Source organism: Hyperolius riggenbachi, chromosome 10 (genome assembly GCF_040937935.1).
Source record: "Hyperolius riggenbachi isolate aHypRig1 chromosome 10, aHypRig1.pri, whole genome shotgun sequence".
Taxonomy (NCBI): Eukaryota; Metazoa; Chordata; class Amphibia; order Anura; family Hyperoliidae; genus Hyperolius; species Hyperolius riggenbachi.
Genome location: NC_090655.1, coordinates 127,749,444 through 127,775,371, shown reverse-complemented (window position 1 = coordinate 127,775,371; position 25,928 = coordinate 127,749,444). Strand labels below are relative to the sequence as shown.

General features: G+C 40.6%; 1 protein-coding gene across 22 annotated transcripts in view; it reads right to left on the bottom strand.

Annotated features, from left to right (window-relative positions):
- Positions 1–3,662: 3,662 nt before the first annotated feature.
- The window catches only part of CAMK2G (calcium/calmodulin dependent protein kinase II gamma), a 375,935-nt gene continuing 353,669 nt past the window's right edge, over positions 3,663–25,928 (bottom strand). For 9 of the 22 annotated variants that reach the window (XM_068257960.1, XM_068257962.1, XM_068257961.1 and 6 more), the window contains 6 exons: positions 19,914–20,027; positions 17,325–17,450; positions 14,644–14,719; positions 13,186–13,280; positions 9,932–10,177; positions 3,663–6,230 (listed from right to left, as the gene is read on the bottom strand). In XM_068257960.1, the coding sequence (XP_068114061.1) occupies positions 9,945–10,177; positions 13,186–13,280; positions 14,644–14,719; positions 17,325–17,450; positions 19,914–20,027 (644 nt within the window). In that variant the 3' untranslated portion in view covers positions 3,663–6,230; positions 9,932–9,944. The remainder of the gene's footprint in view (positions 6,231–9,931; positions 10,178–13,185; positions 13,281–14,643; positions 14,720–17,324; positions 17,451–19,913; positions 20,028–25,928) is intronic. The other 13 variants (XM_068257970.1, XM_068257974.1, XM_068257973.1 and 10 more) reach the window with 2 other exon arrangements.

Sequence of the window (25,928 nt, the reverse complement as noted above, 5' to 3'; positions counted from 1 at the left end):
TAGCTGGTTGCTCTCCTAAGAGTCTTTTTTAGGAAAGAACTAAAAAAACTATCAACTCCTTTAACCCCTTCAGTACCAGCAGTCTATGGCCCCTTAAGGACCAGAGACTGCTGGTACCAGAAACCAGCGCATACCGACTAATTGCTACAGCCGCTCACCTGTCACCTCAGGCCACACACACTGCCATCTCTATGACAGCAGAGCTGTGTGAGCCAGTAAGGAGCCAAAGCTGTGATAAATATGAGCCAATGAGATTGGCTCACATTGATGACAGATTCAGGAGCCAATTAAATCGACACAGCAGAGACCTTTCTGTCCCGTCTCTATAAGCATTGCTCACAATTGCACAATGCAGTGTGAGGCTCTCCTCATATGGAGCACTGATCCTGCCTAAGCACAGAGAACATGTGCAGGTCTCATAAATACGCAGTTGCCCCTAACCCAGCAATGCCTGTAGAGAAAGGACATAAAGGTCCCCTCTACAGGCCACTGGCGTGAGCTGTGGTGATGTCAGGTGCTACAGCAACTTCAGTGCGCTATAGGGAAAACCGCTGGGGGGTAGATTTGGCGAATACAGCTGTGTGGCAAAACTGTTGATGCTCCCTTACAGTGCAGTAGTGTGGACCGTCGGGTACGCCAGGACAGGGAAAGAGATAGAGTTGGGCCGAACGGTTCGCCTGCGAACGGTTCCATGCGAACTTCCAAGGTTCGCGTTCGCGTCCCGCAGGCGAACCTTTGCGGAAGTTCGGTTCGCCCCATAATGCACCATGGAGGGTCAACTTTGACCCTCTACATCACAGTCAGCAGGCACAGTGTAGCCAATTAGGCTACACTAGCTTCTGGAGCCCCACCCCCCTTATATAAGGCAGGCAGCGGCGGCCATTACGGTCACTCGTGTGCCTGCATTAGTGAGAGTAGGGCGAGCTGCTGCACACTCTCTCTCATAGGGAAAGATTAGTTAGGCTTAGCTTGTCCCTGGCTGCATACCTGTTCTGTGAACCCACCACTGCATACCTGTTCAGTGAACCTGCCACTGCATACCTGTACTGTTCAGTGAACCCGCCACTGCATACCTGTACTGTTCAGTGAACCCGCCACTGCATACCTGTTCTGTTCAGTGAACCCGCCACTGCATACCTGTTCTGTTCAGTGAACCCGCCACTGCATACCTGTTCTGTTCAGTGAACAGTTTGGTGTGTCAGTGTGAAGCAGTACCTTAATTACACTACCTGATTGATGTATACACATGCAAGATGTTTTAAAGCACTTTAGGCCTGTCATTTAGCATTCAATATGATTTCTGCCCTTAAAACGCTGCTTTGCGTCAAATCCAGATTTTTCCCGGGGACTTTTGGCGTGTATACCACTCCGCCATGCCCCTCTCCAGGTGTTAGACCCCTTGAAACATCTTTTCCATCACTTTTGTGGCCAGCATAAATTTTTTTTTTTTCATAGTTCGCATCCCCATTGAAGTCTATTGCGGTTCGCGAACTTTAACGCGAACCGAACCTTCCGCGGAAGTTCGCGAACCCGGTTCGCGAACCTAAAATCGGAGGTTCGGCCCAACTCTAGAAAGAGACAGTGATATATTAAGTATTTTTAAAATGTATTTTCAATTTAAGGATTACAATTAATTTTTCTTATTGGTCAGATTGTTTTTTTTCAAATATTACAATCAATGTACACACACGTGTTCAATTTTTCCCCAATTATGAAAAAGATGATTGAAAACTAAGAAAACTCCTTGGGTGTATATTGACATATATTGATCTACCCTACACCATTCAGTTTTCATAAAAATTGATCAGAAAGATCCACCACTCTCGAATGCATTATATAAAAGAGAGAAATCTTATCAGATTTCTTGCTCAAAAAACGAATGGCAGTAAAATTGGATCATTTTATTGTATTGTGTGTGGCCACCTTTAACCATGCATCTGATAACTGAAATGTAGGGTTTTTTTTGTTTTTTTTTGTTTTGTTTTTTACTGATTTACATATAGACACCCTAATAGGCACATATTAGCTTTTAACTGGGTGCAGTAGTAAATATCAGTAATGATCGCCTTAAGAAAAAAGCAGCTGTAGTCACAGTCACATATTTGCGCATAATTTCAAATGTGCTGGATGAACCACAGATATGTTATTGTGGAGCTCACACCACAAGATGCTTGATAAACAATCTAGTACAGTGATGGCTAACCTTGGCACTCCAGCTGTATTGCACTGCCTCATGTGTTCTACCACAGCTGGAGTACCAAGGTTAGCCATCACTGATATAGTAGCAAATGATTTAAACTTGCATGCAGTTTGTAGTAAATTTTCCTTTGAAAACTACAAACAGTGTACCAGTATGTATAACTTGTACATTTGTTCCAGAAAATAATGCCCCTCTAAATATACTTTTTCCTATGAAGCAGATACTTCCAGTATCTAATATTAATCTGATAGCTGTGATGGGTTTTGAAATAGTTCGACTCCTCATCGGGCATTCATAGAACTTCATTTATTTTCAAAATTATTCCCTGGATGGCAGTACATTAGTCCATTCCAGGGCATGCTTCTAAAAATAATAAAGGATAATCCCCCATTAATATATGTACTAGTAGTGATAAATAATACTGTAAGTGACAACAAAATGTTGTTAGCTTTAGCTGCAGCGGCTTGGCATTGAGTGCGATTATTGCCAAGCCGCTGCAGCTAAAGCTAACAAAATTTTGGGATGCATTAAAAGAAAAAGAAAAACTTGAGATGCTAGCATAATATTGCCCCTGTTTAACTCTCTAGTAAGGCCACATCTGGAATATGGAATTCAGTTCTGGGCACCACATTACAAAAAAAAGATATTGCCGTTTTAGAGCAGGTGCAGAGACAAGCAACAAAATTAATACGTGGGATCGAAGGTTTCACTTACCAAGAAAGGTTAGATAAACTGGGTTTATTTAGTCTAGAGAAAAGACGCCTTAGAGGGGATCTAATTAACATGTATAAATACATCAGAGGGCAATATAATAGCTTGGCGGCTGAGCTTTTTGTCCTTAGGCCTTCTCAAAGGACTAGAGGACACGATCTGCGCATGGAGTAAAAACATTTTAGCCATTTATTTAGGAAAGGGTTTTTTACAGTAAGAGTGATTAAGATGTGGAATGCATTGCCACAGGAAGTCGTTATGGAAAACTCTATACCTGCATTTAAAGGGGGCTTAGATGCTTTCCTTGCGTTGAAAGACATCAATGGCTACAATTACTAGGTAATGCCTAGTGATATTGATACAGGGATTTTATCTGATTGCCATCTGGAGTCGGGTAGGAATTTTTTTCCCTTTTAGGGCTAATTGGACCATGCCTTGTAAGGGTTTTTTTGCCTTCCTCTGGATCAACAGGGATATTTCAGGGAGCAGGCTGGTGTTGTACTTTGTTCTCTGGTTGAACTCGATGGACGTATGTCTTTTTTCAACCAAAATAACTATGTAACTATGTAACTTCGAAGGAAAAAAGTTAATAGGGCATTTTACTCTGGGACAGATGAGCATCTTGTATGTGTGTGTACATGTGTATCCAACATAAAAACATACAAATTAAGTAGCAAGAAAAAAATTCCTATTCCAATTTTATCAACACAGTATTTTAATACAAGAACATTATTGTGAGACAAACAGAGAGCATGGTTTAAATGTTATTTTATTAAATACCTTCTTCCAAGGTTTCAATATAACAAAGCTATGAAGATCTACCAACATTCAGAACAAACAAACACAGGGTAATTGTTTTATTTTTCTATTATCATGCAAGGATTCTGCATCAAACACCTTCCCAAGTCCTGTTTAAAATGTGATATTTATAATATATATTATATATTTATGCTTACATTAGCCCCATAAGATAACAGTAACAATGCTAGAAGGGTACTGGTTTGTCAGAGGATGACCATACCCAGCTAAGTTTTTGTTTTAATTAACTTAGAAAAAAAATCCCCAAAAAGAGTGCAAAAAAAAAAAAAAAACTAAAAATATAAAGAATAATTTTTATTGTTCTTAGAAAGATGCACTAAGTACAGAGCAATTTTTTTCTGGTTATTAATCAAGTAAACAGACAGTGACGGAGCAGACCTAAATAAGACATGCATAACTTTTCTTAACTGCATTTTTTTTTGTATGGTTTTCCCTTTTGTTTAATGGTTAAAAAAACCTGACTTTTTAAGATTTAGTGCTTTTTAAATAAAAATTAAACATAAAAAACAAAACAAAAAGAAAAACCTCATTCTCCCCGAAAACCATGAAAAAAAGCCTCCCCTCCCTACCCATCCCTCCCCGTGTGCTCTTATAAATTTCACACAAGCATTCCAAACTGATTTGTGTTAACTCCATACCTTTTCATAATTATCCAATATCTGATTTAATACTTTAGCCATCTAATAGTTTTTGTTACACCTTGCACTGGTCATCTCAGGAATTCTAGAGAACATGCTTAGGCCATGTGCAAATGTCTACAAATACAATGTCTTTAGTATGCCCAACATACTACCATGTTTTTTACAAGTGAAATTGACATACCATGACATGCACCTATCAAAACGGTTTTGAAAAAGTCCAAATTGTGCAACACTGGCAAATTTCACAACTTCTTTCCCATCTGTAAACTTCTGAAAACTCCGTCCCTTACAAACTTATTTTGTTTTTTTTTGTATTTTATTTTTTACATTTAGGTGGAGAAAAACTAACCTAATGAAAACATTAGATTTTCTACATCAGTTTATGTTTTAATGATGAAGTGAATAGTTATAGACTCCTATCAGAAAAGGCAGATAATAATTTGTGCATTTTCAGTATGCTTGACTATTCCTGATATGCAAAATCACCTACATTACATAAGTTAAGATACAAAGGGAGCCAAACTCTCCAACCGGAGAAGTAAAATTTAGGAACTTTCGAGCGGTTCTCTTAGATCTAAATGCTATTTTGCAGGATGAGGAGTAAGCAATTTCAGACACGGTGTATAAAGGGAAAGCAGAGGGCTTTACAAAAGAATGTAAAAACCTGACTTTGTTAAAAAGGAAAAAAAGAAACAAAAAAGACAGTCATCAGACACTGTTAACCCTCTTACAAGAAAATGAGAGGCCATCAGAGCACACAGTTTTGAAGGTGCAGGCAAGTATAGAAAGACATGCATACATCTCTACGCATTCGAGTTCAGTGTATTGTTTCACTCATGACAGACCACTCATGACGTATAAGCAGACAATCACCAAATCTGCTTTATAGTACACAAAGCTTTATCGCTGTGAAAATATATCAGCCCCTTTACATTTACCACTAGGGAAGTGTCTATGCGCAAACGCTTCCCAAAACATGGCAGTTTCTAGTTTTCATTTATGTTCTCCAAAGAGTTCATACCAAAAATTAATATTAACATTGCCACTAATGAAATGTTCCTTCTGCAGGATGTACATATATATACCTTTTTATTATATATATAGCTTTATACCTCTGTAATAGTTCTCCCTGCCCATTCCCTTAAACATAGACCAAGTTCTCTTCTAGTAGCCAGTTGGGAGGAAAAGAATGGCTCCAGCTCACTGCTACATTGGAGGTAAAACAAGATGCTGGACAACAACAGCTGGAAGGTTTCAATAGTTTAAAGAACAAAAAGAGGAGATTGAAATGAAAAACCTCCGCTGTGGCTTCTATCGTATCACTGTAGCAAGTCAATACTTATAATAATTAATGAAGACACCAGTCTTCAGGTCTACAAATCCCCTTCCCTGTAATAGCAGTTATGAACCAGTAGCTTTTTCAGTGAATAGGTCTAGGCATCTTTTCTCGTACATCGCATCTTAATTTATTTTTCCTCTCCCCAACTGACGCTTCGGGTGGCTGTCTGACCATCTCTCTAGAAGCAGCCGCATAATCCTCAGCCTGGTTTTCAACAAACTATATATATACGTTTTAATGTTAATTTTGCTCATTTTGAAACTTTAAAAACACCTCCATACAGCAGGAACAGACACGATGGATCCATGAAATACAACAAATTAGCCAGCAGCTGCTTCAGCCTCAGAATGCATGCAGGGTTTTCGTGCATTTTTGGCTACTGCCGGCATCAATATTTTAATTTTTTTTCATTTTTATTTACTTTTTATCTTTTTTAAAACTTCCGAACGAATAGGACTGTTGCCAGCATTTGGGCTATCCACATTCGCTCGACAGAAAAGAGGTTCTTCCAGTGGAGAAGCTGGTGAAAAGAAAACAAAAAGGTTATTTAGATTCTATAGAAATTTTATTTTATGGCATCACATCGATATCAGATATTCACAAAAAAAACATTACTGCAGCTACAATGTTTTGTGATGTGCGTTCCTTAAAGGGACACTTAAGTCAAACAAAAAAAATGAGTTTTACTCACCTGGGGCTTCCAATAGCCCCCTGCAGCTGTCCGGCGCCCTCGCCGTCTCCCTCCAATCCTCCTGTCCCCGCCGGCAGCCACTTCCTGTTTCGGTGACAGGAGCTGACAGGCTGGGGGCGCGAGTGATTCTTCGCGTTCCTGGCCACAATAGCGCCATCTATGCTGCTATAGCATATATCATATACCATATAGCAGCATCGAGGGTGCTAATGTGTCTGGGAACGTGAAGAATCACTCGCGTCCCCAGCCTGTCAGCTCCTGTCACCGAAACAGGAAGTGGCTGCTGGCGGGGCCAGGAGAATAGGAGGGAGACGGCGAGGGTACCGGAGAGCTGCAGGGGGCTATTGGAAGCCCTAGGTGAGTCAAACTCATTTTTTTTGTTTGACTTAAGTGTCCCTTTAAAGAACGCCTGTATCAAGCGGTGTATGGAGACTGGCATATTTATTTCCCATTTTATTGTTTAAAGGAAACCAGAGACTAAGCTACTGAAAAAAATAGGAAAAGATTTTATACATACCTGGAGCTTCCTCCAGCCCCATCAGCCTGGATCGCTCCCACGCCGCCGTCCTCCGCTGTCTCTATCGCCGGTACTGGGTCCTGTCACTTCCGCCGGACCCGACCAAAGTTCCGCATGACCAGAGGCTCCCTCCGGCTCTGTACGCATGCGCCTGCGCAGTACGGAGGGAGCGCACTGCACTTGCGTCGACTGGCCAAAATGACAGGACCCAGTACCGGCAGACAGAGGCAGCGGAGGACGGGGGCGTGTGAGCGATCCAGGCTGATGGGGATGGAGGAAGGCCCAGGTATGTATAAAACTGTTAGTTTGTCTCTGGGTCTCTAAACACCACCAGTTGCCTGGCAGTCCTGCGGATCTCTTTGGCTGCAGTAGTGTCTGAATCACACTCCTGAAACAAGCATGCAGCTTATCCAGTCAGATTTTTGTCAAAAACATTTGACCTGCATACTTGTTTAAGGTCTATGGAAAAAAGTGTTAGAGGCAGAAGATCAGCAGGACGGCCAGGCAACTGATATTGTTTAAAGGAAATCAGCTATCCTCCTCACTTCAGGTTCCCTTTTAACCTCCTGGGCGATAATCCCGAGCTGAGCTCTGGGTATGTTGCGCAGGAGGATTTCTCAGGCCCTGGTGGGCCGATCTGCATAATTTTTTTTTTGTTACACACAGCTAGCACTTTGCTAGCTGTGTATAACTTCCGATCGCCGCCAATCCACCGCTACCCGCCGTGCCAAGCAGCCCCCCGAACCCCTTGCGCAGCCTGGCCAATCAGTGCCAGGCAGCGCTGAGGGGTGGATCGGGACTCCCTCTGACGTCGGTGACGTCATTGCGAGCGTCGCCATGGCGACGGGGGAAGCCAAGCAGGAGATCCCGTTCTGAACGGAATCTCCTACTTTCGCTGATCGTCGGAGGCGATCGGAGGGGGTGGGGGGATGCCGCTGCAGAGCGGCTATCATGTAGCTAGCGCTAGGCTAGCTACATGATTTAAAAAAAAAAATAATAAAAAAAAAAAGTGCTGCGCCCCCTCCTGGGCGATGTAATTGTATCGCCCAGAGAGTTAAGCAATTCAGCTTATGACTCATTCACACTAGTCCAGGCGTGTCAAACAAACGTGTGGTCTAAAATAAAACACTGAGACTAAAGGCTCATACACACATCAGACTATAGTCTTTGGAAAATGAAAGATCACAGACCAATCTTACCACCCTTCAAGTAGTATGAGAGCCATACTCTACACAGTCTTTTCTATGGAGCTGAACTCCACATCAGAAAAAAAATCTTTGCAAGATGCTGCACACACAGATGCTGTACAGACACAAAAGATCAGTATCTGCAAAAGATCTGTTCCTGCCAAAAATCCATTCCTGCAAATTGCAATGATAGTCTATGAGATCTGCAGATCATCATACACACATGATTTAACTGACATTCATGGGTGTGAATGAGTCTGTGAGTTGCTGTACATTTCCATGAGTTTAACTCCCAATGAGTTGAAACTAGTAGTGTGTATGATAAGTCTAAAGTCTATAGACTTTAATTTACCCATGAAAAATGCACACTATGGCCTCTATTCATAAAGCATTCCCACATGCGGTAATGCTCAAAACAGCTAACTTTACCGACCATTTAACAAAAAGTGTCCATTCATAAAAGCTGTTTCCGCATGAAAAGCTACAATTCCTGAGCAGTGCGGGAAATTACCGCCTTATGTGGTAATTATCACAACACATGTCACTACATGTCAATTCATAAAGATTAGAACAGGCGGAATGTGAATGGAGAATCCCGGCTGTTTAAATAATGCGATAAGACAGCGGCTAACAGCCAAGCTAATAGAGACAGACCTCCCAGGCAGCTGCAGTGAGAGCAGAGCAAAAAAAATGCATCCCGGAATACCAAGGCTGTGTTTTTTAACCTCTCCTTGCCCTGAATCTTCTCTGAATCGGTATAAAAAAATATACATGTAAAGGGATGCTGGGGCTGCCTCCTTTATAGTAACTGCCTCTGCACAGAGAAAATGTACCAACTCAGCCAGCACCGCTAGTTTAGTGCGGGAATTCCCAGATTTTTATCGCAAGTGTAAACATTTTTATGAATTAGCACAAAAAAGTCTAAAGTACCGATGCGGTGTATTTCCCTCCGAGATTTTTTTTTCCGCAAATGTTTTATGAATAGAGCCCTATGTGCAGGGAGTCAAAACTCACTGCAACTCCGTGTGTATAAGCCCTAATGGCAGTGTATCATACTGAAAGGACCCATGATAAATTGGAATTTTAGGGATGGCAGGGGCCTGCAGGAACCTGGACAAGCAGCATCTACAGTAATGGGCAAACAAGTAGCGCTGCCAGATTTATACTGAGATTATATACAAATATAAAGCCAAAGGTATTTGAAAGCCACAGTAGGATAGGATGGAAAAGAACAAAGTTCATAGATCACGCTGTGCAACAGCGTCTAAGTGCAGGCAGGTCCAGGCGGTGCCAACACCTCACTCCTGGTACACCATTCCAGGGACAATAGTCCAAGAAAAAGCAAATGGAGGTGGCACACCAAAGACAACATTTCAAAGTAGTGTACTGAGGAGCAATTAACCGCATGTTTTGGACCAAGGCCTTCATCCGGTAGTACAGTGGCAATCCCAAAATGCTTTAAAAACCCTCCCACAGGAAGTTAAACTCCAGGGTTTTGTGATGAGTGTGTCACAGATTGTGTTTGACTTCCTGTGGGAGAATTTATACGAAATTCTGGGATTGACATGGACATCTGAGGAAGGGCCTTACTGTTCATTGTTCCTTAATACACCGCTTTAAAGCACTGTTTTCGGTGTGTCTCCATTATTGTTTTTGCCAAGATGAAACAGAGCCTGCTCTGATCTCTATTTCTGCATTCATCCTGAGTGTGCCAGTGAGTGGCCCACTGAAGAAAAGTATTTCCTTTAACAAAAAAAGTGAAAAAATATATATAAAATCCACACCTATCATTCATTCTCGTGGAAAAACAATCTGGTTCTTCCTACCTGGACCGGTGCCTCACTGGAGGGGAGCAGCTGGAGCTCCAGAGCAGTGATAGTGGACATTCAACCACTTGCCCTCTCGGCGATACCAGACCCTTGTCTCTTCTGACTGCGTAGTACGAGGTCGCCCTTGGGCATCAATGTATTGTGTAAGTCGGATGTAAGCAATGCAGGCTGCATCTTCCCCAATAACATGCACATGTGGATTCAGGATGGTAGTATGGATAGGCTTCGTGTTCTTAGACAGCACTGGGAAACAAAAGGTAAAAATGATACTATGCATGAACACACTGACAGTCCTGAACAAATAAATGCTGGCTGAACATCCCAAACAGTGAATTCAGAAGCTAGTGATGAACACTGAACTGCAAATAATTATGAGTTGATGCAGATTGTTATGGTAATTTTTATGCAAATGTATGCAGCTTGAAAATGCACCAATCATATCCCACAGAGGCTTCATTTTATTGATCTGTTTTTAAGCTGCATTAATGGTCATAAAAATTTACATTTACATAGCTGAGCAACAGGACTGATTACAGTAGAGCAAAGAGGGAGATGAACACTTCTCTATCTGCCTTCAGCTCTGCTACTTCACTACTGTGAGACTCACTGCGCTGACAGAAAATACAATCAACTGAGAGGAAACATACACAAATCTACACGATTCACTAATGCCTTGTACACACTATGCAAAATCCCATCAGATTGGCGGGCTGAATTGATTTTTTTATAGAAGTGATCAGAAAATTGATAAAAAAAACTATTGGAAATTGATTCTGCCTGATGTTAATTTGGATTGTGTGTACCAGGCATAAAACAGGCTTTTCCTCCAGGTAAACCAGACAGAATGATATTGTGTGGTGGTGGCGGCAGGTGATGGCAGCGGCCTTGGGTGCTGGAAAGTACCAATTCGGCCCTTTCAGCAGCTAGTAATGACAGAAAAGGACAGGAAACTACTAAATAACTAGCAGAACAGCAGGTTAAATCAGTCTGGTTCTAGAGGCCACTATTTACCAATCCAAACTTCTCCATCCTGGGTGGGAATAATTAGCCAACAGGAAAATACTTTTGCTACTTATTACCTTTAACCTAAAAAGCATGCGATTAATTTCATGACTCAGTCAAAAGCAAGAGTAAAACAGTTTTTCCCTGCAGTGTTTATCTGCAAGTATATTTTAACCACTTATTTATACCTATTTGGACAGATATGTACATCCAGTGTATTTGGAGAGAGTGCACCACCAGATTATTACTAAATGAGGCACATGTGGTATCATTTTAACCGTGAACAGTTGTAGAATACATTTTGGTGTGTCTTAAAGCTTGGACACATGTCACATAAAAAATAAATATGGACAAACTCGATCCAACATAAAAAGGTAATTTTCAAAATTATGATCAAACTTGGGAAAGTATTAGCAAAACTACAAGAGACAGATGTGGTAACGTTTTAACCCTGATAAGTTGTAGAATGGAGCTTATAAAGTTTTAGGGTTGAGGCCCATGTCTTGTGTACATACTTTTTAGTCACAAACTGAATCAAAAGCAATTACATTTTTGCATGTTCTGTGAAAAAAATAAAAGACCTGTAAAATGAAAACAAAGTAACAAAATATAAAAGAAAAAACATTTATTGTTACCTTAGGAACTTGGCTTTTTAAATATGTATACCATGAGGCTATATTACTGTTATTTTTGCAAATAAGGTCTCGTAATCATCAATGGTGTACAATGAGAAATCAAAAAAACAATATTGTCACCATACATTGTGCTAGGAACATAATCTAAATGTTGTAATAACCTGGATGGATAAGCAATATAATGTGTGGGTTTAACTTATAATTATCAGTGTTTATTGTAAAGCTATAATGGATGTAAATGGAGAAATAGTGTGTTTTTTCTATTTTCTTACCTTAATTTCCCTTTAAAATACATAGAAAAAAATAATTTACTAAACAAAATGTTCACACACTAAAAGCCTAATCTGTCCTGAAAAAAAAAACAATATATAGATCATTTAGCTGTGGTAAGGAGTTATAAAGTTATTAGTGAATGAATAAGAGCAGCACTGATATGTGAAATTTGCTCTCGTCCTGAAGTGGTTAAAGCAGAACTATAAGAAGACAATATTTTATAACAATATTTCACTTGGAACCGGACCATTCAACAGGAAGTGCATTAGATTGGTCATATTCTAGGCAGTATTACATCGGCATGCAAGCTGGAATTATTTGCATCTAATTAAATATCTCTATGGCTGGACCTTAAAGGGAACCTGATGTGAGAGGAATATGAGCCTGCCATCTTCATTCACCTATAAAAAGTAACAGTTGCCTGGCTGTCATACAAGTCACACACACTTGGAACAAGCATACAGCCAGTGGAGTCAGACCAGAGTGAAAGTATGTGATCTGCATACTCATTCTGGGTCAGAGCCAATGTATTAGAGGCAGAGCATCAGCACAGAAGTCAGGAAACTGGCATTGTTTAATAGAGAGTTCAGGTGGCAGCCTCTATTCCTCTTAACCTCCTTGCCAGTTATCCCGAGCTCAGCTCGAGGTAACCGGCGCAGGAGGATTTCTCAGGCCCCGCTGGGCCGATTTGCATAATCTTTTTTGTTACATGCAGCTAGCACTTTGCTAGCTGCTTGTAACATTCGATCGCCGCTGCTCGTCGCCGATCCGCCGCAAAGCCCCCCCCCCCCTGCCCCAGACCCCTGCGCAGCCTGGCCAATCAGTGCCAGGCAGCGCTGAGGGGTGGATCGGGATTCCCTGTGACGTCCCGACGTCCATGACGTCATCCCGCCCTGTCGCCATGGCGACCGGGGAAGCCCTGCAGGAAATCTCGTTCTGATCGGGATTTCCTGCTTACTCTGATCGCCGAAGGCGATCGGAGTGGGTGGGGGGATGCCGCCGCTCAGCGACTATCATGTAGCATGATTTAAAAAGAAAAAAAAAAAAAAAAGTTCAGCGCTGCCTCCTTGCCGGCGGGAATTAGACCGGCAAGGAGGTTAATTCATGTTCCCTTTAAAGTGAACCTGAGGTGAGAGTGATATGGAAGCTGCCATATTTATTTCCTGTTAAACAATACAAGTTGCATGGCAGAAGTAGAGGCCGAGGATCATTAGGTTCACTTTAAGGCAGACAAGTTTGAGGAAACACTTGATTTTTACGCTTGGATTACGACGTCCATGCACTATTCACAAAATCCATTTTAACTGTTTAGTGCTCTACATGACTAACTTCGATACTTACGATTGTCAAAATAAAATTTATGAAAGTCCATTCCTTCAACCAGGTTGCCAAGGGCTTCTGGTTCAAATGAAGTCAAACCAGGGTCACAGATTTTCCTGTGTAATGTAAAATAAATGATTAGTTTGCAGTATGTCATCCACAAAGTTCTCCAATGCAGAAATGCAATATCAAACAACAGCGAGAATAACCAGTGAGTTTAATCATATATTATCTGAATTATAAATAATCCTCAAAGCAACGTCTACAATTATATGGTGTTTAAGCACGTTGCAAGTGAGCTGTTTAGTATGACTCTACAAATATTTCAGTTCCTATCAGGGTTGCCAACTCATCACTTTACATACTGACGCATCTAAGTAACGCAGGTTCTGGGGCTACTTGCACATAATCAGAGCCTAGACTGAATCTAACTAGCCACAAGATTTGTATAAATCATATGTGTCAGTATTTAAAGGGGTGAGTTGGCAACACTGGTTCCTATTAATTTGGAAAATATAACCATAGTCTGCACATTCAAGGCAAAAAATATGCATAACTGGGGCTTCCTCCAGCCCCCTTCAGGCTGATCGCTCCCCGGCTGTCCTACTGGGATGAATAGCAGAGGATCCAGGCGGTGCAGGAAGACAGCGAGGACTGATCAGCCTGAGGGGGGCCGGAGGAAGCCCCAGGTTTTTTTTTTATATCCCCCCTATCTCAGTTACACTTTAAATTCAGTTAAGTATTTTTTCAGTGTTTAGGAAGCAAAAAAAGAAAAGAAAAAGTATAACCTACTGTACTATATTCAGGTTTTTTTATAAGAGCATTTTATTGAAGATTAATAAAAGGAATTCACCTGAAAGCAAGTCCTTCAAGAAACTACTGTATAGTGCAAATAAAGATCGTCACATACAGCGCACAACTTTTCTTTATGCTACCAGTGCACTTAAATGGCTACAATGGCCAACTTTTGTTGGGAAGAAAACCGCCAGCCTTCATTCTGCAGCCCAGCTCAACAGAAAGCTATTAATGGTCATAAGCTAAAGAGGAAATTAAACCCGGGCTTGAGCTCATCCCAATCAGTAGCAGACATCCCCTTTCCTGGGATGCCTGTGTAGCTGATATTGTGGTGAAACCCCTCCCCCGTGTGATGTCATGGCTGTTGGCAATGACAGTTTCATGTCTGTGAACCGCATTGCATTGTGGGAGATAATAGCTGTTAACTACAAATCAAGCAGTATCACAAACAACCTTTTAGCCTATCCCATTGTTAGTGGATGAGTTTATAGATAAGGGCAGTTTGTGCTGTTTTCATGTCTGCCCTGCACACTAAAGGTGGATCAAACTACATAAAGGAATTACATGGCAAGCATTCTTGATCTAGCTTCTATTTTTTTAGCTTCTCATCTTGCAATGTCTTGATTTATTTCCCTCCCTCCTACGACAATTTTTTGGTAAAGTTCCTCTTAACAGATCACTCACGTGTACGCGTCAAAGTCACCATTGTTGATAGCTTCAATCAACTGCTCTGTGATCTTTATAATCTCCTGCTTTCGCACTGTTGAAGAGAAGATGAAGATTAACAAACAAACAGCATTATTTAGTTGTAGACAAACGACTAGCTTCATATGCTTGTTCTTCCGACTTGCTGCAAATTTGGTTGAAGTTTATCCACAAATTGAAATTGTACCAATCAAAACTAGCTGGAACTGTATTTGACTGGTGCAATTTAAATCATCTGCGTGGGAATTGCAACCATGTTTTCATCAAGTCAAGAAAATGCTTACAAACTACCACTTAATGTTAATAACACTAGGGAAAGAAAGGTGTACTACTGGAATCAATGGGAAAACCAGGTGGAAAGACAGAAGTGAAAAATACAGACTCCTAGCAGAAAATCAGGCAAATCCTCAGTTTCGTGTAGCCTCATTTTTATGCAGATACCATATCATTTGATCTTTGCACACATACTTGCAGAAGGAACCCATTATAATTCAGGCATTTTCCGGTATGAGTCACCATTCTTGCAAGCAGAGGAGTTGGTCATTGATTTAATCATTACATATTTCTTTGATATGAAATAAAATGTATGTATTGATGCCCAATGAACTGTGGTTAAGCAGTACTGAGAACATAAGCAGAACTGAGTAGGGGGAGATTCATGGGGGATATCTTGTGAACTCTTATGTTCCACACTTCACAAGGTGTAACCAATCCTTCCTATAGCTACACTACTAATACCGTATTTTACTGCTTTCATTACACAGAACAAAGACTAAAAGCAAATGCAGATAGTTTCTCTATAAACTGAAATAGTCAGGACCCCAATTCCAGTCGGTAATTTAGAGGGCCATTAATACAAATAAACCTCAGAAACAAATAATGCTCTTCACAATATATGCACTTTTTGGACTGTGTCACAGTGCTATTACAGTTGAAGAAAAAGTAAAACTAACTGTTAGCATTAACATTTTATGAATAATCTGCCATTTAAGTTAATATACAACATACTCAATACTACTGTCATCGTTTTGTACTGAAGACGTTGATAACAGTAACATGGGATGTAATTTGCCACTAGGAAGAAACTATGACCCCTGTGTATGTTACAATCATTTATCTCTACATTAAAGTGATCCTGTGCGGTCATAAAACTTTATTATTATTATTTAGTATTTATATAGCGCCGACATCTTCCGCAGCGCTGTACAGAGTATATATATATAGTCTTGTCACTACATGACAAAACATGAACAGATTAGCAATACCAGATACCTTCAAATTAGAAATGGTCAATGAGATTCTAACAATTCTGAGCTGGTGTAAATGTTATGCAGTTTAGTAATGGACCAATCAAATGCAGAAGTATCTGCATTTGAATAGGCCATTTTTGAGCTGCCTCAATTTATCTGTATTTCCTGAGAATTATTAGCAGATAATCTCATTGACCATCCCTACTTCAAATACCCAAGTACTACTTGAAACTAGGAACTATTTCTAAAAACTAGGAAACATTTCTTGAGCGAATATAAATCAAGATGGACCTAGTGTTTAACAAATTTTAAATATACATTTGATTTGATAAAAACAGAATCGAATATTATACATTTGGGGGCCTTAAAATGTCTATCCCCACTGAGACCATTAGTGCACCCACTACAAGTAGGTACTGACTCTTCTGACTTGCCCAGTTTATCGCTTACCCGCAACCATAACACTTTTTAATGTTTACTACCAGAACCTCTCTTAGGCACCAGAGTTCTGGCATTGGACTTCAAATATTTGTGGAAAGGTTTTCACGACAGAAAGTTCGGCTTTAAGTTAAGTTTTACAAAAATGTTGTCTGGAATGGTTAAATTGGCACATATAGACACCGATGTGATCAAAGTGGAAAAGGTTATCCTTCTCTAAACCAATTCCTGTGGGATTTTAGAAAGCTATATATGTTTAAGTATATTCAAAACACATTGAATTTGAGTAATGCTGATGGAAAATATAGGTGTAGTTATGGCATCAGCCAACATTTTCAAGAGCTATCAGTAGAACATAACATCTAAATCATTTCTGAAATAGAAGAAGCTGTTCACCACAAAGGATGGAGAAAAGGGTCAGTGTAGGATGTAAAGCACCAGTTATGAATAGTGTTACCTATTATGATAAAGATAACAGTACAAGGAGAGTCCTATATGCTACAGGGTCTTTCTTCTACTTGATTCAACAGGTAGACATTATTTACAATTATATACAAAGATCAGTAGACATAGCAGAGGAGGGCTGGCACTAGGTAAAGTGGCAGACAAATGCAGACTTAGTGGAAATCATTAGGCCACTTCTATTGCATAGATATCACCAGCGTGGAAAGGGCCTGCTTTCCTATATTGATTATCATAGATCGTTAAGCTAAGTCCAGAAGGTTACAGATTAGCAGTAAACTTTTCCAGTGTGTTTTTGTCAGGTCTACTCATCTCTTATGACATCATGCCTACTTTTTCCATAGGTTAACAGTTGCCATCCCTCCTCTAGCAGATGGGGAGATACAAGAGGTTACTAAAGGAAAATGCACATAGGTTTGAACTAGTGGTAATTAACATAAATTGGTAGCTAGGATGGGTCAGTACCGACAGATACTTTAGTGAGCTGGTGCCATCTAATGGCCAACTTACACAAAGAATTGCTAAGTGAAAATGGTACAACTGGAGTGAGCATTGGCTCAGGCTGGGCATGCTCTATCTCCAGAGTTTGACCTGGGCTTTCCCAGGCTAGAACTTTCTCCTCGCAAGACTGGGTAGCTGTAAAGAAGCATACAGATGAACAAAATAAAAGCAATGAAAACAACAATAGATATGCTTACCACACAGCTAAATACATGAAAGGAGACAAAATGAAAAACACAACTGGGTTGACTCAAAAACACACTGACCATACAGTAACGAGCTGGTGGTTGGATGATTATAAACACAATATTGAATCCTCTCTGAATACAGTCATGTTCACATGTATCGATTATGGAGGCATTTTGCTTGTACAAGTCAGAAATCATAACCCCTGTTATTGCAGAGAAGCAACAAACTGTGAAACCTGACACAATGAGTAGTTACCACTCATCCTCTGATCTATCTGCTGACTTGCGGTTTCTTGCTTCATTAACCACTAAAAATCTAATTATTTAGAACTGGAGGGCAGGTGTAATCTTGAATTTGGCTACATAGGAAAACAGATTATCCACTCTATTGGAGTTAGAAATGGGTAGTTCCGGTACCATCTTCTTGGCTCCATTCAAATCTCAAACCAAGTGGCAGAACCTAAAAAAATGTTGGTTATCAAACCCTCATTATTCTGCAATCATTAGTATGCATTGCTATGAATATTACTCTTCTATCTCGTTTCTCTTTTCTTTCTATGGCTATTTTAAGGTTGTTTTATTTTCTGCAAAACATAGATACCAAAGCCTAATGCCAAGAGTGTGGCAATTTAGCTTATCTCGAAAAGGGCCTGGCTTTGCACATCGGGATATAGTTATTTGCAAAAAAAAAAAAACACCCAATGAGTATTTCAGGTTAGGTCTTCCTGATCAGGCTGCCTGCTGCAGTTTGTGGTAAACCCAAATACTAAATCCCCCATTACTAATGGATATCATTATGGATTTGCTTTTCTTGGAAAATTTGCTAACTGTATTAAAAAAACCTGAAAAATAATGACATGCACCTGGAGGATGCACTGCAGATTTGGTCAAGAGTTGGGTGTCAAACTTAACCGTGCAAATGAAATGGCTTCCCATATAATCAATACTCAATTAGGTGTAATGTGCAATAAAACATTCATCTAAAGTTTAATAGGAGGAATACTCCTTGAAGCCAAGAGAAGAACCTGCGTAAAGCTGGTAAAATCAGCAGAGAAAACCTCAAAATTCTATCAGCTCAAACTATTATAACACATCCAGGCTGGGCTTGCTGGATCACTTAGACATACATGCCTCTATGTCCTCTTCCTTCTTTAGCATTCCCCCATTCTATCCCCATGTGGTAGTCAGGAATAAGCTGAAAGGAAGGTCATCTGACCCTGCCCACTTCCCTGAGATCTGTACCTGAAGTGAGAAGGATAGGGTGGCTGCCAGCTGCCTTGCAGTCCTGCTGATCTCTTTGGCTGCAGTAGTGCCCATCACCCACCTGGAACAAGCATGTAGCTAACCGGGTCAGAGCACTTTATCTCCATGCTCATTCATAGTAGTTCATAATTTAACCACTTTATTACCAAAGACTCTGGCCCCCTTGAAGGAACAGGGCATTTTTTTCAATTTCTCCCTTCCTAATCACTGTGATTGGCTCAAAGTAATCAGGCGGTCAGGAGCCATTTCCATGGAAATTGCTCCTGACTAAGGTACTGAACTCTGCTGTTCTGTGCCAGCGGAGATACACCATCATGTCCTGTGCATGGGAGCCTCCGACGTTAAAACAGTGCTGCATCAGGCTTAGGCAGCCACAATTGCAGCGTAAGTTTTAACCTGCAGTGGTCCAGAAGCAGTTAATGAAAATTGTGTTTAGTTGTCAACTGCACTAGGGGCAGTACCAGTCAGTGATGCTGCCCATCAGAGATAATCCAGTGTCACAGCTAAAAAGGGGAAAACAGGAAAAACCAAGGAAAGTTTGTGTTATTTTATTTCTTTAAAGAAGATCTGTATTACCAGTTTGAGCAAACCCATGTTTTGAGGTTTCTGGGGAACTTAGCAAGTTAGTAAGAATGTATTTTTGAAATAACATAATTGCAGGTTCATCTTAACTTTTGATTTCTCCACTAGAAGTGCAGTACAGAATACAATGTTCATTGCTAATAAATAGTGATGGTCATGTCTAGGAGAAATCAGAGAAGAATGTGATCAGTTTGGATGGTGATAGATATGTAAGTCTCTGATTTGCTAGTCATAATCACGTGCTAAAGCAGGATGTGATCACAGCAAATAAGAGCTTTGCAAATCTATCAGCTGATCAAACATATCACATGCTTCTCCATGAGTTATTCTAGATATGAACATAACTACCAATAAATGCAAATCTACTATATTAAGTATTGAAATAATGGGAGGCTGAACTAGGGTTTTAAGAACATGCAATGGAGGGAGCTGAACAAATTACAGGGCTTGTAAATGGATTGGATTTTCACAAAGGTCCACTTAATCAAAGGGCCTATGTGTACACTGCACAACAATAAAAGGAACAACCAGAGGGATAGAACACGGCACTCCACTCAGAACTTACTGGCTGCAGCACACAGACCAAACTGTGACTGCAAGGACTGAGTCGGTATTTTGCTTTCACTTTGGCTCCATCCTTGGAGAAGCAACGGGCCATCCCCAGGATAAAGAAGCGGTGCTGATTGGAATGCAATAAATTAACAAATGCAGAGGAAATACGAATGCAGTTACTACAGAAAAGTTTTTGCATTGTTGGTCATCAGTATATTGCAAGTAATGTGTTTCCATGTAGCATCACTTTTCCAACTTCCTTTATTTGGCATGGGGAGTCAAAGGGTCAAATTGAAGAGGAGTAAACAGAAAGGGGAGAAAGAGTGTGCGTGAGTGAAAGAGTGAGTGAGTGAGTGTATATAACACATATATATATATATATATATACATACACACACATATATATATATATATATATATATATATATATATACATACATACATACATACATACAAGTCATAAAAAAATAAGTGAAGAGCTTTGCACTGCATCCGGCAGTAAAAAAATGGCAGCAACAGCAGCAGAATCATTAGGCATGTTAGCCCAAATCTGGCCTAATATCTAATGGTGCAGAGTGGCAAATCAGGTAAACAACCGATATTACAAAGATATTGATAGTTGAACAACTTTCCATACGCTGCGTCTCTGGCCCCTTAAACCAGAGACGACCTTTTTTCTTTCTAAAACAAGCGGAGAACATTGTGATTGAAAAGGTGGGGGGAAAGGCTGCGCGTCCCTAAACACATGCTGCAATTGAATCAATTCAGATGCAAACAACTGTCAGGTTATGCAAATAACTGTCAGGTTAGCTGCTCCCAGTCCCTCCTCCTGAGTTTCCTGTTTGCATAATAAGTAGTAGCAGATTTGCATATGATTTGCATCTGAATTGAACGCAAAGTGTGCAGAAAATCTATTTAGGTGCTGCACACTGAGCTGGTGGTCATTTCGGATGCAGCCTTAGTGGTATGCGCTGGCGTTCTCCTCGCTGTTCAACCAAATGTAAGTTACACAATTTTTTTTGCTTAGCTGCTCCCAAGGTTTTAAATTTAGGTTAGGTCACTTGCCCGTAGGTTTGTCTCACCGTGGCGCAAGTGTCTAGTATAATATACTTTGCATGCAAACCATATTGGAAGCTAAAGTTCCTCCTAGTTTAAATAAATGTTAGCACTTGTCTTGGATGCAGGGCATGCATCTTTCAGTCTAGCAGAGGCGGTGTATGCCTGTGCGATTAACCATTCAATTGCAGCATGTGTTTAACTATGTAACTATCAGGTTAGCTGCTCTCAGCCCCTCCTCCTGAGTTTCCTGTTTGCATAATAAGTAGTAGCAGATTTGCATATGATTTGCATCTGAATTGAATGCAAAGTGTGCAGAAAATCTATTTAGGTGCTGCACACTGAGCTGGTGGTCATTTCGGATGCAGCCTTAGTGGTATGCGCTGGCGTTCTCCTCGCTGTTAAACATTGTGATTGGCTCACAGTCATCACGGGGTCAGGAGCCAAGGAAACCATATAGAGCAGTGTTCCCCAACCCCTGTCCTAAAAGCCCATCAACAGTGCATGTTTTGTGGAATGCCACAGAGGTAGTTAATCAGCACTGCTAAAGCACTAATTACCTCACCTGTAAATGCTTGTGGTTTCCTGCAAAACTTGCACTGTTGGTGGGCCTTGTGGACAGGGTGGGGGAACTCTGCTATAGAGCTTTACAAAATACAGTAACTACAATGGATTTATGTGAAATCCTGAAGGTCTGCAGCCTGAAATATCACTAAACTCAGAGAACTAAAATTTGGTAGGATTTCTTTTGGCCACGGTGCCAACAAGTAACCAAAATTACAAAAATCTGAGCATGTCCATCTGTGTAGTTTATCTTGAAGTATTCAATTTATTTAATGCTTTAAGTACTAAAAATTAATTGTTGAAAAATGCTGCAACTCTCCAAAAGGTTGCCAGACCAGCAGGCGGAGCTCAAACCAAGTGATGGAAAACTGCGGGAAAGGAAATTTGGTGATTTCCCCCAAATTAATTTAAAGGATACCCGAACTGACGTGACATAATGAGATAGACATGTGTATGTACAGTGTCTAGCACACAAATAACTATGCTGTGTTCCTTTTTTTCTTTCTCTGTCTGAAAAAGTTAAATATCAGGCATGTAAGTGGCTGACTCAGTCCTGACTCAGTCAGGAAGTGACTACAGTGTGACCCTCACTGATAAGAAATTCCAACTAAAAAAACACTTTCCTAGCAGAAAATGGCTTCTGAGAGCAGGAAAGAGATAAAAAGAGTAATTTCTGATCAGTGAGGGTCACACTGTAGTCACTTCCTGTCTGAGTCAGGACTGAGTCAGCCACTTACATACCTGATATTTAACGATTTCAGACAAAGAATAAAAGGAACACAGCATAGTTATTTGTGTGCTAGGCACTGTACATACACATGTCTATCTCATTATGTCACGTCAGTTCAGGTATCCTTTAACAAACGATATTTAGATATAGAAAGAAAGAAAAATATATGGTAAGTAATAATGACATTTTCTATTGTGTTGGTGCTCTGCCTACTGGTCTGAAAAGATTTGGTAGAGTTGCAGCATTTTTAAACAGCATAAACTCGAGTCTATGCTGTTTAAGAGGTTATATTGGGCAGGATATATTGCACATGTTCTACTTAAAGAGAAATCGTGACCAAGGCCTAGTGCACACCAGAGCGGTTCGGCTGCGTTTTGCGATCCGCTTGTGGCTGCGGATACGCTTGGGTAATGTATTTAAATGGGCTGGTACACACCAGAGCGGGAGGCGTTTTGCAGAAACGCATACTCCCGGGCTGAGGCATTTTTTGGATTGCGGAGGCGTTTCTGCCTCAATGTTAAGCATAGGAAAAGCGCAAACTGCTCTGAAAAACGCCTGTTCAGAGCGGTTTTGCCGTCGTTTTTGGTACAGAAGCTGTTCAGTAACAGCTTTACTGTAACAATATATTAAATCTACTAAACCAAAACCGCTACACAAAACCGCAAAACGCTAGCTGAAATGCTACAGAAAAAGTGTTTCAAAATCAGCTAGCATTTTGCGGATCTGCTAGCGGTTTTTAGTGTGCACCAGGCCCAAGAACTGAACTTCATCCCAATCAGTAGCTGATACCACCTTTTACATGAGAAATTTATTCCTTTTCACTAACGGATCATCAGGGGGCTTTGTATGGCTGATATTGTGGTGAAACCTCTCCCACAGGAAACTGTGTGGACCATGGTCCTGGCAGTTTCCTGTCTGTGAACCGCGTTGCATTGTGGGAAATAACTGTTTGGAGCTGTATCCAACTGCCAAAAAAGCAAGCAGCAGCTACGTCCAGTTACATCACCTGCCAGTAGTAAAAATGTCACCATGTGATAAATGTTAGAATGTAAATCAGGGAGAGGAAAGCTTTTACAATGGGCAAACACTGACTAAATCATTTATACATAATTATTGTAAAAATGAAGCACTTTTTAAAAAAAAAAAAATTACATTATTTTCACTGGAGTTCCTCTTTAACTGCTAGTAATACGCTACATCTAATGCGGCATGCTGAAGTATTAGCAATGGAGACAGTGTGAGGGCAATCTGCCTTTCGGCATCCACTCGTGGTAAAGGTGCTACTATCAATTCACACTTATTTTAATTCCTAATTATTTCAACACATGGTGACATTGAATTCTCTTATCACCACTATAATTTACTAGTCATCAGCCGGCTGAATTAGGACAGAAGAAATGAAATGGCATACATGGACGTTTACATATAGGTCTCTTAAGCCCAATCTACATGATACGATTCTTTGTACGATTCGATTACGATTCTATTTACGATCCGATTAAATCTAACTTGTCCGATTGGGATTTGATTCAATGCAATTCGATTTGCCATTGTTTTGCAATGGAAAATCGAATTGAATTGAATCCCGATCGGACATGTCTGATTTAATCGGATCGTAAATAGAATCGTAATCGAATCATACAAAGAATCGTATCGTGTAGATTGGGCTTTACTCTACGCTATGCATTCATGTACAGTACTGATAATTGCAAAAGTGTTACATGTTAGCAGTTGTTGATTGTTCCACAAGACAGAAGGCAAAATCAATGGCTGATACTTAACACGCTAACTCATTGATGAGGGTTTTTATTGAAGACAACACGTCAGGATTGTCCAATGCCATTTTCCCTTTTAGTGTCATAAATAAATAAGCATTGTCTTGTAGTTTAAAAGATTGATGTCTCTTCTCCCTATACTCTGCTTGATCTTGGTGAAGTACATGTTGTCTCAGCATTTCATTGCATCATTTATGAGAAGCAACACATCCTGCTACTATGATCTTGGGCAGAGACTCCCTGACAAGAGTTCTAAATAGAATTCCATCATACTACTGGCTATTTATCCTCTGCCACTATTACACCAGACATTTTGGTGGAGAAAAATCAGCAGAGCCAAGCAAAATGATGATTGCTGAAGTCTGGGAATCCACTGCCAGCTTCTCCCGTGCACCGGCTGGGCATTTGCTAGTGCTAGGCATGGGTGGAGGAGGGGCCGCCACTGTACGGAGTCACACCTAAGCATACTCAGAAGCAGCATGTTGCCAATTTCTACCGCCAGGAAGCAGTGCTGGCTGCCATTTGGCTGTAAGAAAGCTACTTGTGTCCGACAGCCGAGGGACTGAATTGCCCAACAAGAGTATAGTTCCTCCACGTGAAAGAGGGTTTATGGAGGCTGCCATCTTGCTCTTTGCAAGCTCTAAAAATGACACTACTCGCATCTGACAACCTAAAAAGGTATTTCCTGCCTTAAAGGACAACTGACCAGAGAGGGATATGGAGGCTGCCATATTTATTTCCTTTTAAACAATGCACATTGCCCGCCTGTTCTGTTGATTCCTTTTCCTTTAGAGCTTTTAGTAACAGACCCTGAACAAGTCTGCAGATCAGATGTTTGGCTTAAGTTTCACTGCAACTGATGCATGCTTGTTTCGGGTGTGTGATTTAGACACTGCTGATGCATGAAAGGACAGCAGATCACCAGGCAACTGGTATTGTTTAAAAGGAAATATGGCAGCCTCTTTATCCCGCTCAGGTTAACTGAGATAATGTTTTCACAGAATGGAGGGCCAGCATGGGGAGCAACAGCAATTACTAGAATCACAATAGAGGCGAACATAAGAAATGGACATCACTGAAGAAAAGTAAAAATAGGTATAGAGTACTGGCCGAGAGACAGAGGCGCATCTAGAGGGGTGCAGGCGTGGCTCATGCCATGGGCGCCACAGCACCAAGGGCACCATGCCCGCCACAGCACCAAGGGCACCATGCCCGCCCCATCACTCAGAACCCATATCAGATTAATACTGTTGTCTGGGGAACATGGCTTCTTAACTTATGTATGTAGGGTGCACTTGGCTTAGTGTTAGAAAAGAGGACAGAGAGGGAATAAGAAGAGATAGTTTCAATTAAGTTACTTTAGCAATATACGAAGCCAAAAAACACAGGCAACCATAACACATGCATGCGAGTAAGGATGCTGGTTTTAGAGGGGGAGTGAGGGGGCGCAATTTCGGTGTTTGCCATAGGCTCTATATTACCCAGATATGCCCCTGCCGAGAGAAGAACAGAGGATAAGAGAGAGAAAAAGAAAAACTCCAGAGTTCAGGTTGATGTTAAACTAAAACTATAGCCATTATATATTTCTACAAATACAAGTGGAATATGAACACTAATCTTGTGGATAAAAATCTATATAATTTCTGTTTTACACAAATTCAAGAGGACAGCTTTACTTCCTGATTGCACAGCAGGGAACACTTCACAGTTATGCCTTTAAATGATAAACAGCAGTTTTGCAGTCCCATGTGATGCAAGGAATTTACAGCCTCTCAAAAAGGAAGTTGTAGCTTCGGAGCAACATTATCCATTTATGGCACAAACTAGAAGTTTTGCTTTTACTCATGGCTAACACAGTACAACACTTTACTGGCACAAACTAGGATAGGCATTTCTTTTCTTA